Source organism: Lissotriton vulgaris, chromosome 11 (genome assembly GCF_964263255.1).
Source record: "Lissotriton vulgaris chromosome 11, aLisVul1.2, whole genome shotgun sequence".
Classification (NCBI taxonomy): Eukaryota; Metazoa; Chordata; class Amphibia; order Caudata; family Salamandridae; genus Lissotriton; species Lissotriton vulgaris.
This window is the reverse complement of record NC_141699.1, coordinates 753,226,036-753,243,279: the sequence shown is the minus strand read 5'-3', so window position 1 is coordinate 753,243,279 and position 17,244 is coordinate 753,226,036. Positions and strand designations below refer to the sequence as shown.

General features: G+C 44.1%; 1 protein-coding gene across 1 annotated transcript in view; it reads left to right on the top strand.

Annotated features, from left to right (window-relative positions):
- Positions 1-17,244, top strand: part of LOC147683457 (2-acylglycerol O-acyltransferase 1-like) — a 377,371-nt gene that overhangs the window by 96,457 nt on the left and 263,670 nt on the right. The window contains exon 2 of the mRNA XM_086943876.1: positions 16,624-16,802. Coding sequence (XP_086800002.1) covers positions 16,624-16,802 — 179 coding nt within the window. The remainder of the gene's footprint in view (positions 1-16,623; positions 16,803-17,244) is intronic.

Here is a 17,244-nt window from a genome sequence, read left to right as displayed (position 1 = left end):
CTGATTAATCCTCGTCCGGACTATTTGTTGGTTCGCACTATTCTTTCCTGTAGGTTATCTTATCTGCTGTCCTTCGCTACACGTCTCATGCATTCTCTTGTTTCACTACTGTCCTTCTAGAGCATACGACTGTGTTTTCTCTACTCGTAAACTGAATTGTGTGGATTCATTTGTAATTTACTTAAGGGGTCGAGTGACAAACATAACCACGGGAACTTGGGTTACTTGAGACTTAAAGCATTGTCTATAACATTTGCCTATGCCTCCTGCGCTTGTGTGTTTGTATTTTGCATTGTATTGTACCGTATATAAGCCTGTGCGCCATGGAGTTAAGTGGCAGTCTCTTTTGAACCTTGTTATATCAACGACTTCTAAGACCACAGTACTAGCTGAAGCTAATAAATACAATCTTCTACGCCAGACGAAGAGTCCGTGTCTCTGTATTTGACAAGGCAGGTGAATTCCGGGGATTTCAGGAGTACCCTGCGCCGCCGGGCCTTAAGGCTACGGTTCTCCAGCTGGCGCCCAACGTGGGGCGACTTCAGCGGTAGCAGTTGAGCCCGAGGGTCGTGAGGAGCCCCGCAAAAAAAATTCGGAGGAAGCGCACCACGTGATCGACCCCCGTATGTCGAAAGTGGACCGAAGGTCTTTTACAGCACGGCTACTCCTTTCTGACGGCTGCTGACGACTGCTGCCCTGACTGTCGCCCTGCCTTGGACCCTTTGATGACATTTGGTAAAGCGAGACGATAGACGGACCTTCGCTGGTGTAGGACGATTCTTAGTTAAGTATTTGGTGGGTCGCTCCCACAAACTTTGTTTTGTTTTTGTTTTTTATTCAGTTATTGCAATACCTGAAGCCAAGGGGTGAGTACGTTTGTGCTGTTTTATTAATTCATACCCCTTGTTGTTTGTGAGCAGTTTAGAGAAGTAACGATGCCTGGACTGAGTACGTTTAAAATAATTTTTGTTTAGGTTGTACTAGGGATTCCCAGTTAGAGGATTCATGTCCGATTCCTCCAGTTGGAACTCCCACTTATGAGCTCTATTCGAAACATGGTATTGGTCCCATTACCTTTAATGAGACATGGGTCCGATACACAAAAAATAGTGGAGTTTCAAGATGGCCCCAAAATGGTAGTTTTGACCCCGCCATATTAGATAATTTGGAAGCGATTATGTTTAGAAGGAAAGCCCGGCCGGCAATGTTTGACTCTTTCCGCCTTTGGCGTAAGGAAGCCAAACAGAAAGAAATTAAGCAAGCGAAAAAAGATAAGAAAGCACAAGACATGTCAATTATACAGGCTGCGCAGCAGTTTAAAAATAATGAAGTAGATGGTGCGAATGAGATACTGGAAAGACATCGCATGGCGATAGATAGATGCTATCTGATGTTGCCTACTTCTCCTTCAGATAAAAGTAAGGAATTGAAAGAAGATTCCATAATGTCTTGTTTATTGAATTCACCTCCGCCCTATGCCCAAACTCCTAATGCACCTCCATTACCCCCTCCTGTTGCTCAACAAGTGGTTGCTCCATTCCCGGTTGTTCAGCAACTGGCTCAACCTACTAATGCTCCTTTGCCTGCCTCTGCTCCACCTTCACATTCTGTAATTCAGTCCCCACCTTCTCTACAATCCCCTGCTCCTGTTTCTCAGTCGGCTACGTTTCAGTCTCCGTTGCCTTCTACATCTGTAATGCCTCCTATTCTCTTAAGGGATTCTCCTACCTCACAGAGAAGAATAGCAGATGCTGTCTCAAACTTCTTTTCTCCTCTTCTTGGGTCTTTGAATCTGTCTCCAGCTTTTTCTAGACAACAATCTCCTTGTCAACTTCCTCTTATGGACGAGAAAGTAGTTTTGGGATCTCTTGCTCGTAAATGGATTGAGAAAGGACTAGAATATAGTACAGAGGACATTATGAGTTCTTTTCATCAGTGGGTGGAGCCCACTCAGAGATATGTTTTTAATGTTATGTGTCAAACTCTTATTAAAGGATGGGAAGATATGGAGCTAGATTCAGTTCCTTTGGAGCTACTGAAGTTACAAGCTGATTTTGATAAAGGTTTTATTGTAGGACCGCAAGTTGCAGACACGGTGAATAAACTCGTTGCGTTTCGGACCATGTTTCTGTCCTGGACTCTTTCTGAGACTGATTCTGTTAAAAGACAGGGTATTAAGAATAATCCGATGCATGAAGTTCCTCCCGTATGGAGAGAAGAGATAGTTGGTCCACCACAGATACCTGCCCATTTCCCACGTATATGGGTCCACGAACCCTGGAAAAGGTCTGAAGTATTGGCGCTTAAACAGACTCTTCTGGACCCCCGTAAAAATCCTGCTGGTTATTATAAAGAATTGTCTCAAACAGTTGAGGCTTGTATTATGAATTTGGCTAATATTGATATGTTATTTGGGAATGTTGTTCCGCAAGTATTATGGGCACGAATTCGTAGAGAAAATCATGATGCTAAATTAGGTGGTGATTGGGCTGCTATTAGAGCCGCCGATGCATGTCAAGTGGGTGGTGCGAAACCCGATCTGATTACTACCTTACCTGGCAGAATAATTGAATTGTTGAAGACAATGATGCCTGCGGTGCGAGTAAATTGGGATAAGCTGGCCGCATGCAAGCAGAAGAAAGACGAAAGCTTTTCGGATTTCTTCACTCATTTCGAAGAAACGTTTATTGACCATAGTGGTCAGGATCTGAGAGTAGAGGGTGGTCAGCGATTGTTTGTGGATAAGTTTGTATATAATTTGCTTCCCGAATTATCAAATAAATTAAAGAGTTCTGAAAGTGCTTAGGCTGTTTCTTCCCCTGCTAAGCTATTGGCTACTGCACAGTATTATGAGAATAGAGATAAGGAGGAGAAAGAGAAACAAGAGAAGAAAAATAAAGATCTGAAAACTAAGGTTCTTTTGCAGCAGGCTTATCCTCCACGTCCTGCACAGTCTCAGTTTTCTCAACCTCCACAGTTTCAGAAGGTGTTCCAGAAGCCGGAGTCTTTTGTACCGCGATCTTTGGTAGGTCCTAATCAATGTGCGTACTGTAAGGAAGAAGGACATTTTAAGAATAGTTGTCCGGTTTTATTGTAGTGGAATAATGGGATATCTGCTCCACGAGGTCGTGGTAATTTTCAGTCAGGATCTAGAGGTAGAGGACGAGGTGGTCCTCTCAGGAGCAGCGTTCTTTCCCTCCATCTGCTACGAACTTCTTTGATCAGCAGAGAGTCCAGTCTGCGCAGTATTATAATGATGATTATCGTGTTCAAGATAGGATTGAAGATTTCCATACTGAATAGGACAGCCAAGGACGAAGTAAGGGAGTTGTGTCGATTCCAGTAGATCAAAAAGGACCGTATGTTACTGTCAATGCTATGGGTGTTTCAGAGCCGTTTCTTTTGGATACTGGTGCGATGAGAAGTTCTATTATTCATTCTAAACTCCCTGGGGCACCTTTGTCTGGCTTAATAAATACTTCTGTAGGATTGTCTGCCGCCCCAGTTCGTAATCCAGTCTCTTGTCCCTTGCCTGTTTCGATTGGTCCCTATGAATTAGATGCTTCCCTTATTCTGACAACTGGTTGTGGTGAGAATTTGTTGGGTTTGGATTTGTTGAAAGGCTACATGCAACATTGTATTGTTCTCCTTCTGGAGTGCATCTTACGTTAGGGAAGAAATTGACATCTTCTATGTATTTATCTCGAGATCAGTTTCCACCTGAGTTGCTCTCTCTTCCTGACAGTCTTTGGGCTACGGGTCCGAATGATGTGGGTCGTCTTGCGATCTCGCCGTATGTTGTCACAATTAAAGAAAATGTTAGAATGCCACGCATTCCCCAGTACCGTATTTCTAGCGATGGTGAGAGAGCGCTTTTGGCTATTGTTGATTACTTTATTCTGAAGGGTGTGGTCGAAGAAACGAGAGGCAATGTTTGTAATAGTCCTGTTCTCCCAATTCTTAAGAGAACTGATCCTTCGCAGCCCCCTGTTTATCGATTTGTTATTGACCTTAGAGAAGTCAATAAAATTGTTGTGCCACAGTTTCCTGTTGTTCCAGACATTACAGCCTTATTGACGATGATTCCTGCTTCGGCAGCTTGGTTTTCAGTGATAGACCTCAAGAATGCTTTCTTTAGTATTCCTATTGCTGAAGAAAGTAGGGATATTTTTGGTTTCTCTCTAGGTAGCCGAAGTTTTCGATTCAAAAGAGCACCTCAAGGTTATTGTGAAAGTCCCTCCATCTATAGCAAGGCTCTTAAGTCACAACTTGATGCTTTTTCTTTGCCTCCAGGTGCTACGCTCATTCAGTATGTGGATGATTTGTTGGTGGCTGCTGATACGGAAGACGTGTGTAAGGGTGTGACTGTTGCATTGTTGCATCATTTGTCTGCTGTAAATCATAAGGTGTCGCCCTCTAAGTTGCAATATGTCCGCCAAGAGCTTACATATTTAGGTCATCTCTTGTTGAAGGAGGGACGGCGATTGACCCCAGAACGTATTCAGACTATTTCTCAGATGTCTGTACCTACTACGCAGAGAAAAGTGCGTGCCTTTTTGGGTATCACTTCCTACTGTAGACAATGGATTCCTAACTTTTTACTTTTGGCCAAACCATTGTTGGCACTTACGTTGAGAGATACACCCCATCCGCTCCCTTGCACGGATGAATGTCAGAAAAGTTTTGTTGACCTACGTACTGCTCTGTGTTCTGCTCCGGTGTTGGGTACCCCAGATTATAGTAAGTCCTTTACACTATATGTTCACGAGAGAGAGGGTTGCGCATTGTCCGTCTTGATACAGCAATTTGGAGATAAACAGAGGCCATGCCCCTATTTCTCCGCTACATTAGACCCAGTAGCTAAAGCTTTGCCCATTTGTCTCAGAGCTACAGCAGCTGCGGCGATTTCTATCAGACAGTCTGCTGGATTAGTGTTAGATAACACACTAATTCTTATGGTTCCACATGCAGTGGATACCCTGTTGAATAGAACAAGAACACATCATCTCACGAGTGCTCGTTTGTCTGGATACGAGCTGACACTTTCAGCGAGTCATGTGCATATCAAAAGATGTAATACATTAAATCCAGCCACACTGTTGCCACTCCCAGATGAGAAAGAAGTTCAGGAAAAACATGATTGTTTTCTTCGTACGGAAGAAGAAACGAAGGGCAGGATTGATTTGAAGGATACTCCGCTCAAGGACCCGGATGGAATCCTATGGGTGGACGGTTCTTGTTTCAAGCTTCCAAACGGGGAAACTACTTCTGCCTATGCTGTCACTACATTATGCACAATTGTTGAAACGGCACGTGTCGGACATAGTACAGCCCAAGCAACTGAATTAATAGCCTTGACTAGAGCGTGTGTGTTGTCAAAGGGAAAGAGAGTGAATGTGTACACTGATAGCCAATATGCTTTTGGCGTTGCACATAGTTTTGGTAGATTATGGAGGGAGAGAGGATTCTTTACCTCTCACGGGACAAAGATTCAGCATGGTCAGTTGGTGACTGATCTTCTTGATTCACTCACTTTACCTACACAGATAGCGATCATAAAGTGCAGTGCACATAAGAAAGTTACAGATGATGTTGGTCGTGGAAATGCGTTTGCAGATGAGGTAGCAGAAACTACAGCTAGAGACACTACTAGCCGAATGTATGTGGCAGGTCCTGCGAATTGGGTTAGGGAGATTGGAATGTGTGAAGACACGATTGAGAGTGTGAAAACGATTCAGGGAGAGGCTACTGAGAAAGAATTGAGTACGTGGAAAGAAAGTACGGGAATGTTAGATTCGATGGGTTGCTGGACGGAGTTGTCTGAACATCAGCGATGGTTATTACCGGACGCTTACGTGTTGCCGGTTGTGACTATGGCCCATGGTCCAGCTCATATTATTGCGAAAGGCATATGTAAGCTTTTGGCTCCTGTGTGGCAGAATGAAGGAATTCCGAAATGTGCCGAGAATGTGGTTAAGCATTGCATTGTTTGTTTAATGCATAACCCAGGAAAGGGTACCCCAACTCTGGCAGGTCATTTTGCTCCCCCGTCATATCCTTTTGAGGTGTTGCAGATCGATTACATTCATATGGATCGATGCAACAACCTCAAGTATGTTCTGGTGGTGGTATGTGCCTTTTCCCGTTGGATAGAGGCCTACCCCTTGAAAGATAACACTGCTTTGTGCCACTGCTAAGGTGCTACTTAAGGAGTTCTTTCCCAGATTTGATTTGCCGCGCATTGTCTGGAGTGACAATGGAAGTGAATTTGTGGGTCAAATTATGCAGAAAGTGTGTTCTGGTCTTGGTATCAGACAGAAGTTCCATGCGGCAAACCATCCACAGTCAGCGGGTTTGGTTGAGTGCTACAATGGTACACTCAAGCTTAAACTAGCTAAGATTCAAGCTAGCACAGGTCTTGCCTGGCCTGATGCCTTGCCCCGAGCTCTTTTGTCAACCAGAACTACTGTGCACTCTCGTATGGGACTTAGCCCATATGAAGTGGTATTCGGACGCCCAGCTAATGTTTGGGGTGTCCCTCGTCCCAGGAAATATTCGGATATACCATATCCTTTGTTAATTGACTACTTGCATGACTTGACTGCTAAATTGAGTGTTATTCGCCAACAGGTGCAAAGTGCTTTGCCAGAGGCTTCCACAGACCCAGGTCACACCATCTTGCCCGGCGACTGGGTCTGCGTCAAGAATTTTCAGCGGACTAAGAACTTGGAGCCTCGCTGGTCAACGCCTAGACAAGTTCTGCTTGTCACTCGCACAGCTGTGAAAGTGGTCGGCAAGAAAAATTGGGTTCATGGCATGCACTGTAAGAAAGTGCATCTGCCATTACCCTTTGATCAGTGGATCCGCAGTGGCATAAGAGAATCAAAATCTGCAGCGATTCCTTGTTTTGTGCCTTTCAGTGACGCTCAAATTTATGGAACCCAGTCTGAGAAAGTTGATGACGACATTCTTCAAGCCGCTGTGCCTGCGCATCTTCAAATAGACACTACCAATCCAGAAACGTTATTTAAGGACCAGACTGTGCCGAGCAAAACACGCTACAATTTGAGGTCGAAAGTTGGCCAGAAGAATTGAACACTTTGACATTTTCTTTTTTCCTTTTTACCCAAAGACGTTTCTTTTTGATCTTTTTTGCCCTCTTGTTTCTTATGTGATATTTAGTATTAGATGTGCCATCCGTCTCCGTCGTAGGAGACTCAGACTGTAACCCGGTTTCTGTTCTTTTAGTAAGTGGCTAGTGCCCCAGGATATACAGAAGTGAGTAGCTAAGTGATTGAGGAAGATTGCCGTGAGCGACATTTTTTTTAGATAAAGATGGATGGTACAATAATTGTAAGTAGGGAAGATAGGAAGCATGAAATGAGATCGAAGTATTGTAAATTATTACGTAGTCGTTTTGGCATAACTTTGTGTGTTTTCATGTTTTTGTGCATTTTATTAGCTTGCACAGGTTGGATCGTACATGTTTTACAGCAGAAAAATGTTAATTCTACGACTTCTTTGCCTACTCATCTTTCTGTCCTTTCACATAAAATGCATACTCTTCCTCCGCATAAGCAGATAAGGAGAGCCGAATATATGAACAATACGTTTGTCCAGCTGTTACACCAGCATCAGTTGGCTATTAATATGACTGATTGTTGGGTGTGCGGACTTATGCCACACAATACACATAAGGGAATGCCATATCTGGTTCTTCCTTTTTCATATGAGGGCTCAGCTTGGGCCTACCTGGCTATGTTTTCGGCCGCATACCACAACAGACTTAGAAGTTCTGTTAAAACTTTTGGGAATGGATTGGATTTTAGCCACAGCTCTTTGATTAAGGGTATAGTGAGGATGGCTAAGATTGTAGAGAAGAACAAGATTCCATTAGATGAGAAGAGAGCTTATGAGGGATGAAATGTTACCCATTATGTTTCTATACTTGGCGACAAAACTAGACAGGGTGGGTCTTCTCCAGTATGGACCGTACCCCATCAAGGTAATTTTTGTCTCCAAGTTAATGGCAAAAAGACTGACAGCAAACAGAGTTGTCTGTATACTTACATTTTCTCGTCTCCTGACTTCCCTCTGTTGGTTCCGTCTCAAGGAACATATTTCGTCTGTAATGACAGAGCTTATACGTGGCTCTCTTCTAACTTTTCTGGAATTTGTTATATAGCTTTTCTCCTTCCCCCTACATATACGGCTCGGTCAGACCATCACAGAATTAGATATAGCCGAGGTATATTTGATGCCAAAAACACAGCAGAATAAGAGGGAGGAGACTTCCTTAAAGAATTCCTTCCCTTTTGGGGTCCAACGGCCAACAGCAGACACATCAGGCAATTGGTTCACAGGGTTGAAACCACCATCAATGTTACTGCAGGTGCGCTAAGTAATATTACGGCAGAGCTTCAGGCTGACCGTCTTATGACGTTACAGAATCGAATTGCGCTAAACGTGATCTTAGCAGACCGAGGAGGTGTCTGTAGATTGATCGGATCTAATTGCTGCATTTATATTCCAGATGATGCTCCGACAATATACCAGGCCATTTCCAGATTGCATACCGTCTCCGAGTCGATTCATCAGGACGAAGTAAATTGGTCTTTAATGGGATGGTTTTGGGGAATATTGTCAACTTGGGGATGGAAGATCCTAACGTTCCTTGGAGCAATTTTGGCCATCATATTCTCTTTGTTGTTTGTGTATTCAATGTGGTCCTGCAGTTTGTGGTCTACTGGCTACTCTGTGTTCAACAGTCCGTAACTCCAAAGGCAGAGAATATTAGGATGATGGTGCCACAACAGCTTGAGGATTTTATGAACATTGATGTTGATTCCAACTCAGATTAACATGAGTTGGTTTGTCTTTGCCTGAGTAATGGCAAAAGGAGGGTCTGATGTTCTGTAAATTGCGAATTCGTTCGTGCTCAGCCTCCATTTTGTAGCCGCCGCCATTTTGTGTTGCCCTCACTCAGGCTGCACGGCGAGCGCAATGTTTCTGTAGTTTCTGCATTTACGTGTCAGGTGGCTTCTTCGCCCTTGTTTACTAACGAGTGTCAGGGTCTGGCCAAGTACACTAATTCCTGTCTGAGCTGATTAATCCCCGTCCGGACTATTTGTTAGTTCGCACCATTCTTTCCTGTAGGCTGTCCTTCGCTACACGTCTCATGCATTCTCTTGTTTCACGACTGTCCTTCTAGAGCTTACAACTGTGTTTTCTCTACTCGTAAACTGAATTGTGTGGATTCATTTGTAATTTACTTAAGGGGTCGAGTGACAAACGTAACCACGGTAACTTGGGTTACTTGAGACTTAAAGCATTGTCTATAACATTTGCCTATGCCTCATGCTCTTGTGTGTTTGTATTTTGCATTGTATTGTACCGTATATAAGCCTGTGCGCCACGGAGTTAAGTGGCAGTCTCTTTTGAACCTCGTTCTATCAACGACTTCTAAGACCACTGTACTAGCTGAAGCTAATAAATACAATCTTCTACGCCAGACGAAGAGTCCGTGTCTCTGTATTTGACAAGGCAGGTGAATTCAGGGGATTTCAGGCGTACCCTGCGCCGCCGGGCCTTAAGGCTACTGGTCTCCAAATATTAGTGGGAACAAATCCCAGACCCTTGTTAAGGACTTTGTGCTCATTCTCAGTGAGGACGCGGGAACTCAAGTTGACTACGAGATCCTCCCCTCTGCGCTTGTCCCTGCTTACTGTTGTTGTAATTGATGACCCCGTCTGCTGCGAGTATTCGGGAATGTCTGCTCGTCTTCCCAATGTACCTGTCGTTGACTTCTTCGCCTGCCTCTGCTCCGGCCACGGCCCTGTCCTAAAAAAGCCTGGCTATCGTAGAACGGTGCCTGAGGCGGAAAATGTGGCATGGTCTGTGGGTACTGCAATTGTGGGTAACCCCATGGTGCATGTGGCCACAATGGGCCTTGTTGGTAAAAGTTGCCCTGTGTGCCTCTCCTACGACTAGATCTTTTCTGTTGACCCCTCACTCTTCCGTGAGGTGCATTACTGGAACCAGAATCAGAATCACTAGAATCCTCTTCAGATGAGGAAGTAGAATAATTAGTCCCATATCGTCTACCCTTCCTGTTGAACTCCGGGGGTTTGTAGGTTGCACTTGTATATGGATAGATTTTTTCAAGAGAGAATCTCTCAAGGAAAATTTGCCATTCGGGCAGTTCCTAAGAGTTCGACGGAATTGTTTTGAAAGGGTAGATTTTGACTTGTTTTCCAGTGACCTCTCCAGAAAATTGAGACTACGAAACTATCCTAAACAACTCGTACGGAAAACACGGAAGAGAGCTTCTAATAATCACCGAGATGCACTTTTAGGCCCCCCATTGCGAAACCTGCTCTTGACAGACTCACCTTTGTTACAACATTCAGCACCCTATCTACCCAAATACAAAAGTCAGTTCGGAGGAACTGGCGCATTTTGAATACGGCTGGGAAGACCATCCCTCTTCCATTGTTTTCTTTCAAAAGAGGACAAAGCTTACGGGATGCTCTGGTTCACACGAGACCACGAATACAGATACAGGGACCAGTTAAAACACTATGGAACCTTCCCTCTGTCCTAGGCCATTATCCCTGTGGATCCTGTACCGCTTGCCCTCAGACACAGAAACTCAAACAGTGGATATAGGGAACGAGAGACCTTGATTATTGAAAAAACATACCACTGTAACAGTGACAAGGTTATTTACTTGATTATTTGCCCATGTTCTCTTAAATACGTGGGCATGATGACAAGGAAAGTCAAGCTCAGAATTAACGAGCATAAAAGTACCATTAGATGCAACAAACAAGCAACACGGCTTACAAATCACTTCCTAAACAAAAAACACAAAGCAGAAGAGATGAGGTGGGTGGTTCTCGAACAGCCATTTATCCCCCACCACATCAGTGATGTTACACGTTTCTTGTTCGTTAAATAACAGAGATGGATCTTTAAACTCAAGTCTGACACAGAAGGTCCAAATGATGATATTCCGTGGGTATTGATCTGAGGTATCCTACGTGGATGTACAAAGACCTCTTCCACTGTGATATATCATCTTTAGTAGTGTACAACATTAGATCTTAACAGGTCGCTTGTGTTTACCACCGACACCTGCTGCCTGGACATAGAAATCATATCTGGGCAGTCTCAGGTTATCTTCCCTCCCCGTACGTTTGGTGGCCATATATATGTACCCCTTATATGATAGGGTCATATATTATGTCTATGTGAACAGTAATTACACAACATTTGGGCTAGGCACTGCCTCCTTTTGACTGGTGAAGACGGTATATATATATATATATATATATACACGATCAATAGAAGAGCCTTAATACGCTCCATCTTTGTAGCAAGGCCTTTTCTTGCAATCAGCAATGTAGCTAGCGAGCCCTTCATTATAGTTACTATGCGGGGCGCACTTTTGATGCACGTTTCGGTCCCTACTAAATTGGCGGCAGGGTACCCTCTTGACCAATTGCAGAGCCTCATTTTGCACCACAAATAAAGCAAGGCGCTTGTTCTTAACCACCACCAACAACAAGCCTTGCTTACAGAATTTGATTTGCTACACTGGGGTTATGCATAACCCAATAGGATAGCTATTGAGTCCTGTATTGGAGTTACTATGCGGGGCGTACCCTGCACGCACGTTCTTCTCCATACTACAGTGGCGACAGGGTGCTACTAACATATACATAACCCGACTGTTGGGGCACTTAGATACGACCTTTTGTGGAGCCTCTTGCTTTACCTGTTAAGCGAGGCTTTTGCTCACAACCGGCAGCAGACAGCCTTCCATCGCATCTTTACTACAGAATCTGATTGGCCCTACGGGGTTCTGGTAAAGCCAATGGGACACCTGTTGACTGCCTCATACACCAAGCGAAGTACCCGCTTTTTACCTATAGCGGAGTTTGACAGTTTTTACACCAGTCAGCTCCCTCTCTTGTCCGCCGTCAAGAGTGCCTACATATTTTTATGCACTTAACTGCGATCTAAATTGTTGGCCTCTCGCTGATTCGCCTAACATAGGCGCATCAGCTTTGTTTGGGCATGGACAGGAAAAGAGGCTTTGGCTCGCAACCAACAACAGTAAGCCTTCCATTATTTGTCGCCTATAGAATCTGATTTGCTAGACGGGTTCTTGACAACCAATAGGAGACCTAAGGACTGCTTTATACACAGAGCGAATTACACGCTCTCTTCTTATAGTTTACACACCAGTCTGGCTCCCTATCTGGTCCGCCTTACACGTGCGCACTTGCTTTGTTTTGCAAGCAGTCAGGAGATGGTCTCCATTTCCTGTTTACTAACAGGCCCCCATCTGGTCTGCAGCACTTGTAGCTATGGCGCGAACACCGGATATAAAAGCCTGCCTCCCTGTCACCTCGGTACCTCCCCCTCAGCTTAGGCTGATAGCCAGAAACCGGTCCTAGGATGCTTGATTCCGGTCCAGGAAAGACATGGCTTTGCAGTTCGGGCTGGACTGTTCCCATGAGGCACATGGTCAAGGCTGATTTGCATATGGCCATGTCTGAACTGGGGTGGTGTGGAGTGCAAAAAAACGATGGATTTAGGCCCAGATCTCTGTACTGGGGTGAATGTATGACATTGTTCTGCATTCTCTCCATCAACTGTTATTTTTGCATTTGTCACCCCGAGTGGGATGGGTATGCTCAGACGTGAGACCCATGCTCTCCACACCACTGGAGTCAAGCTATCCTGGCTGAAGACGGCTGATAGCCAGAAACCGGTCCTAGGATGCTTGATTCCGGTCCAGGAAAGACATGGCTTGGCAGTTCGGGCTGGACTGTTCCCATGAGGCACAGGGTCAAGGCTGATTTGCATATGGCCATGTCTGAACTGGGGTGGTGTGGAGTGCAAATAAAAGATCGATTTAGGCCCAGATCTCTGTACTGGGGTGAATGAAAGACATTGTTCTGCATTCTGTCCATCAACTGTTATTTTTGCATTTGTCACCCCGAGTGGGATGGGTATGCTCAGACGTGAGTCCCATGCTCTCCACACCACTGGAGGCAAGCTATCCTGGCTGAAGAAGGCTGATAGCCAGAAACCGGTCCTAGGATGCTTGATTCCGGTCCAGGAAATACATGGCTTGGCAGTTCGGGCTGGACTGTTCCAATGAGGCACAGGGTCAAGGCTGATTTGCATATGGCTATGTCTGAACTGGGGTGGTGTGGAGTGCAAAAAAACGATTGATTTAGGCCCAGATCTCTGTACTGGGGTGAATGTATGACATTGTTCTGCATTCTGTCCATCAACTGTTATTTTTGTAGTTTACCTTATTAACCACAAAGGTAACAGCTGTTATACCGAGTCTCCAGATCCATGTTTTCTATGCTAGGAAACATTCACGATCTTCTTATAGACTCACTTTCTAGGATTCTAATTATTTTTGAGTTCAGCATCAATTTGTTTAGTTTATGGATAAATACACTCGCAGTACTTTTAAGTTTACATCGGACATGCTGGGTCCGCCTCGCTCTGCTTTCTGGTTAGCAAATTATGGCACCACGGTTTTATTACAATATGATTAAAAGGTGGTAGGACAATGAGTATTCCATACCATTTATATAATTTCTTTGTAGAGCGGGCCTCATTACCTGAGCGAGCGCCAGGAGAGGTGAGGTCTTTCCCCAAGAAACTTTGGGTGAGTTGATAATAACAATTTACAACTAAAATTACTGTGGCTATTATATGTTTGTAGCGTTTTAACGTACTGTCTGTGTTTATGTGTGTATATACTTATGTGTTTACTTTTCTGGAAAGAAATCCATTTCCATAGATAATTCTCCTACACGTTGGAATTTGAAACATGGTAGGATGACCTTTTGTTAAATTCACACATATTATATTATTATTTTTGCAGTAGTGTTATCTAACCGGTCCTGAAGAAAGCCTCGGGTCTACTTTCCGACCTTGTATGGCTGAAACATGTCGACCTTTTCCACCAGATAATAGTTACTATTTTTCCATACTATCTACACGTTGTTTTTAGTCTTGACATTATTATGACCCCGTAATAAAATTGGTTCTTTGGCATTATAATAGTCAATTTTAAGTCCCCCATATATGATTTCTAGTCACAAATCCAAGCACTGCAATTTTTCAGCACCACAACACCACTTTCTTAGGCTTTTCATCACTGGTGGACCTACACAAGGATTGCTCTCACGTTAACACCCAGTGAGATACCTAGTAGATACCAGTTTTCTTATAAAATCCCAGATGATGATGCTCCGCCAGTGGGTGGGCTGATGGGTTTTCTTTCCTTCTGTGTATCAACACATCTATTTCTAAACACACGTTCCACCACTGCTTCCTCAGTCCTAGTCAAACGCCACTAGACCAGTAGCATCCATGTATGAAGGAGGGGGTTCCCCGTGCATTTTCTACGACATCACTACTTAAATTCAGTGCTTCTGCCCTAGCCTATTCTTGCCGCGGCCCGAACCTCTCTGCCTCCCGGACTCTGCCTCTCCGGCGCGCTCCATGACTCGCTCTGTGGGACACGCTGAACCAGCGCCAAGTGATGACGTAGGTACACAGATTACGTCACCAGAAACCATAAAGAAAAGACGTCAAAATTTAAAGCCCGGTCAAACTAGAAGCACCCTGATAAAATGAACCGTGCCTGACAGCCATCTTATGAGTCACTTAGATGACGCTTTATACAGCTATTTGTCAAGCTGAATACAGTTACTGTTTCATATTGAAACATACATCCCTTGAACGCCCGTTTCCAGCAGATTGGCGTCAATGCGCCATTCGCTGATTCTCAAACTACATCAAAAAGTTGACGCGCTCTGTGTTTTTGGAGCTGGGTTCTGTCGCTTATATCATGACAAAATGATGGCATTATGTGTTTTTTATTATTATTAAAGCGATGTAGCTTGTATACTGTAGCTGGTTCTCATTGTAGAACGCTGTAATGTGCTTGGGCCGAGTTTACTTTACATAGAAGAGCAATATGGGTTATTACCGCAGTGAAGAGCTCCAGTGCCGGTAAGAGTCCCTCGGCAGAGCGGCCGGTGCTAGCGCCACAAACAAACACACACAGCTCCAGGGGCGAACGGCAGCCCGATACACTTGTGCAGCACCCCCTGGAGCCTCCTCGACTCCCGTGACACATTCATGTCCCAGGAAGTCTCTGAACTCGGCGCTCGCCATTCTTCACCTTCTGCTGGAGCCTGGAGTTAAGTGCTACTAATAAGTTACACGGGGGCACACTGGAACACATAAAAATATCACAAAGGAACAGACGTTTCCAGCTGCAGTCACTGAGTGCAGCCGAGTGTCAGGTATACAAATACGTGCATACTTGGGATACAGCGGCCAGATGCACACATACGCACCTTAAACCTATGGCTATATGTGGTGTGCGCACGCAGCTGACTTCTTCCTGTGCTGCATAAAACAACAAGCGCTCGCTACGATGTACACTTTTCTGCAGTCCCACTTTGACGGCCTCGGCCTGCTTTCCTTCAGCTACAAAAGGTTTTTTATCTGTATGGGGCCATCTGTTTCACCCCCATAAAGATAACAAAGCTTTTGCAGCAGAAGGAAGTCAGGGAAGTCTGTCCAAGTGGGACGGCAGTAACAGAGAAAAGTGTACGTCACTGCAAGCTCTTTTCCAATGACTGGCCACCGTTTAGCCTAAACAGTGATTCCAGCCAATGGAAAAGAGGGCGGGGCTTAAAGCCAGCTAGTGAAAGCTATCCAAAAACATAAAATCTTGAAAGCGAGACTGCACATGTGCAGCCTACGCTAGCCGAGACCTAAAAAGCATTGCAGGCAAGGAAGGGAAGAAGAAATAGTATGTCAATCACAACGCAAGCAGCGGATGGACACTAATTAAGATAAATCAATCTGTGCTTAGACCATGCTCCACAGACTGAAAAAGAATTGTCGCCTGACACACGTTGGCCAATTAGAAGGCAGCAAAGAAGAATGACTTTGATGCCATAAAATTGTAAGCAATGGGCGGGCTCCAAGCCCTTTATAGTAAACAATGCCCCTCCCAGCAGACATGGATGTTTAGAAGCTAAAGTGCGTGTTACCGCATTTCATGCTACTCAGGAAATGCTAACCTCCATTATAATTGTGGTAGAATTTACTCAAGCGATTGTATTCAGAAGGCCACTCGAGATTACAGAACGAGTCAATCCAATCCGAAGTACCTGTCTGAATGACTCCAGAGCTATGTTTTAGTGCTGGCAAGATGTTTAAAGTAATATAATTGCACTCTTTCTTCACATATATTTACTGATTCATAAATTTTCAAGGACCTGTTATTTTAGGTTCACATGAAGAATGCTAGTATAACAAAATATAACAACCACTTTTATTTTATGAAATGTTTAGTCTTATTGTGAAAGGTTTCCATTTCATTTTGGGTAAACACAGCAAGTGCATGTGTGTCTGTGTTTATTAATCACTCCTGATTACTAATGATGTAATTGAACCATTCTAGGGCTTGTTTTGCCAGTTTTAGTGAAATCTTGACAATTATTTTTCATTTTGCAAAACTGCTACAGCCTTTGTGTAATGTCACATTTGTTTATTTTCTTGCAGCACAATGCTGTGTGGGAATCTTCCTGATGCTGATATTGGGGCGCTATTGGGTTGTGGTTGCTTTGTATGTGGGATGGCTGTACCTGGATTGGGACACCCCTCAGTCTGGCGGCAGAAGATCGGAGTGGGTTAGGAGCTGGACTGTCTGGAGACTTTTCATAGACTACTTCCCAATTCATGTAAGCAAAATATTTACTTTAAAGTGTTGAACATTTGTTAAACAGTTCTGTGAGGAATTGTTCAATAACCACATTGTATGACATTGCAACTTTATTTAGCACAAAGGACTTTACAGAGTAATACAAAATCTGCTATCCATTCATTAAAAGGTTTATAAATGATTTGCAAATCGACCACATTACTGCTCAGAAAGCATCCTTGTGCCTTGAGGAATTACACAGTGCTTAATGTTATCACCTCTGCCCTGCCATGACACCCCTAATCTTGCTAATCTGCACGTTTAGCGTAGCTTGTTATAACAATATAGATGAAACTCCTCCCCATGGGTTATCTACTCTTCCATTTTCTGATCTAAACCATGTACCCAGTGCTTACACCAAGTTTAGTCCTCAGATGATCAAGCACCATCTCAGACTCCACCCTTTAAAAAAACAGACCTCC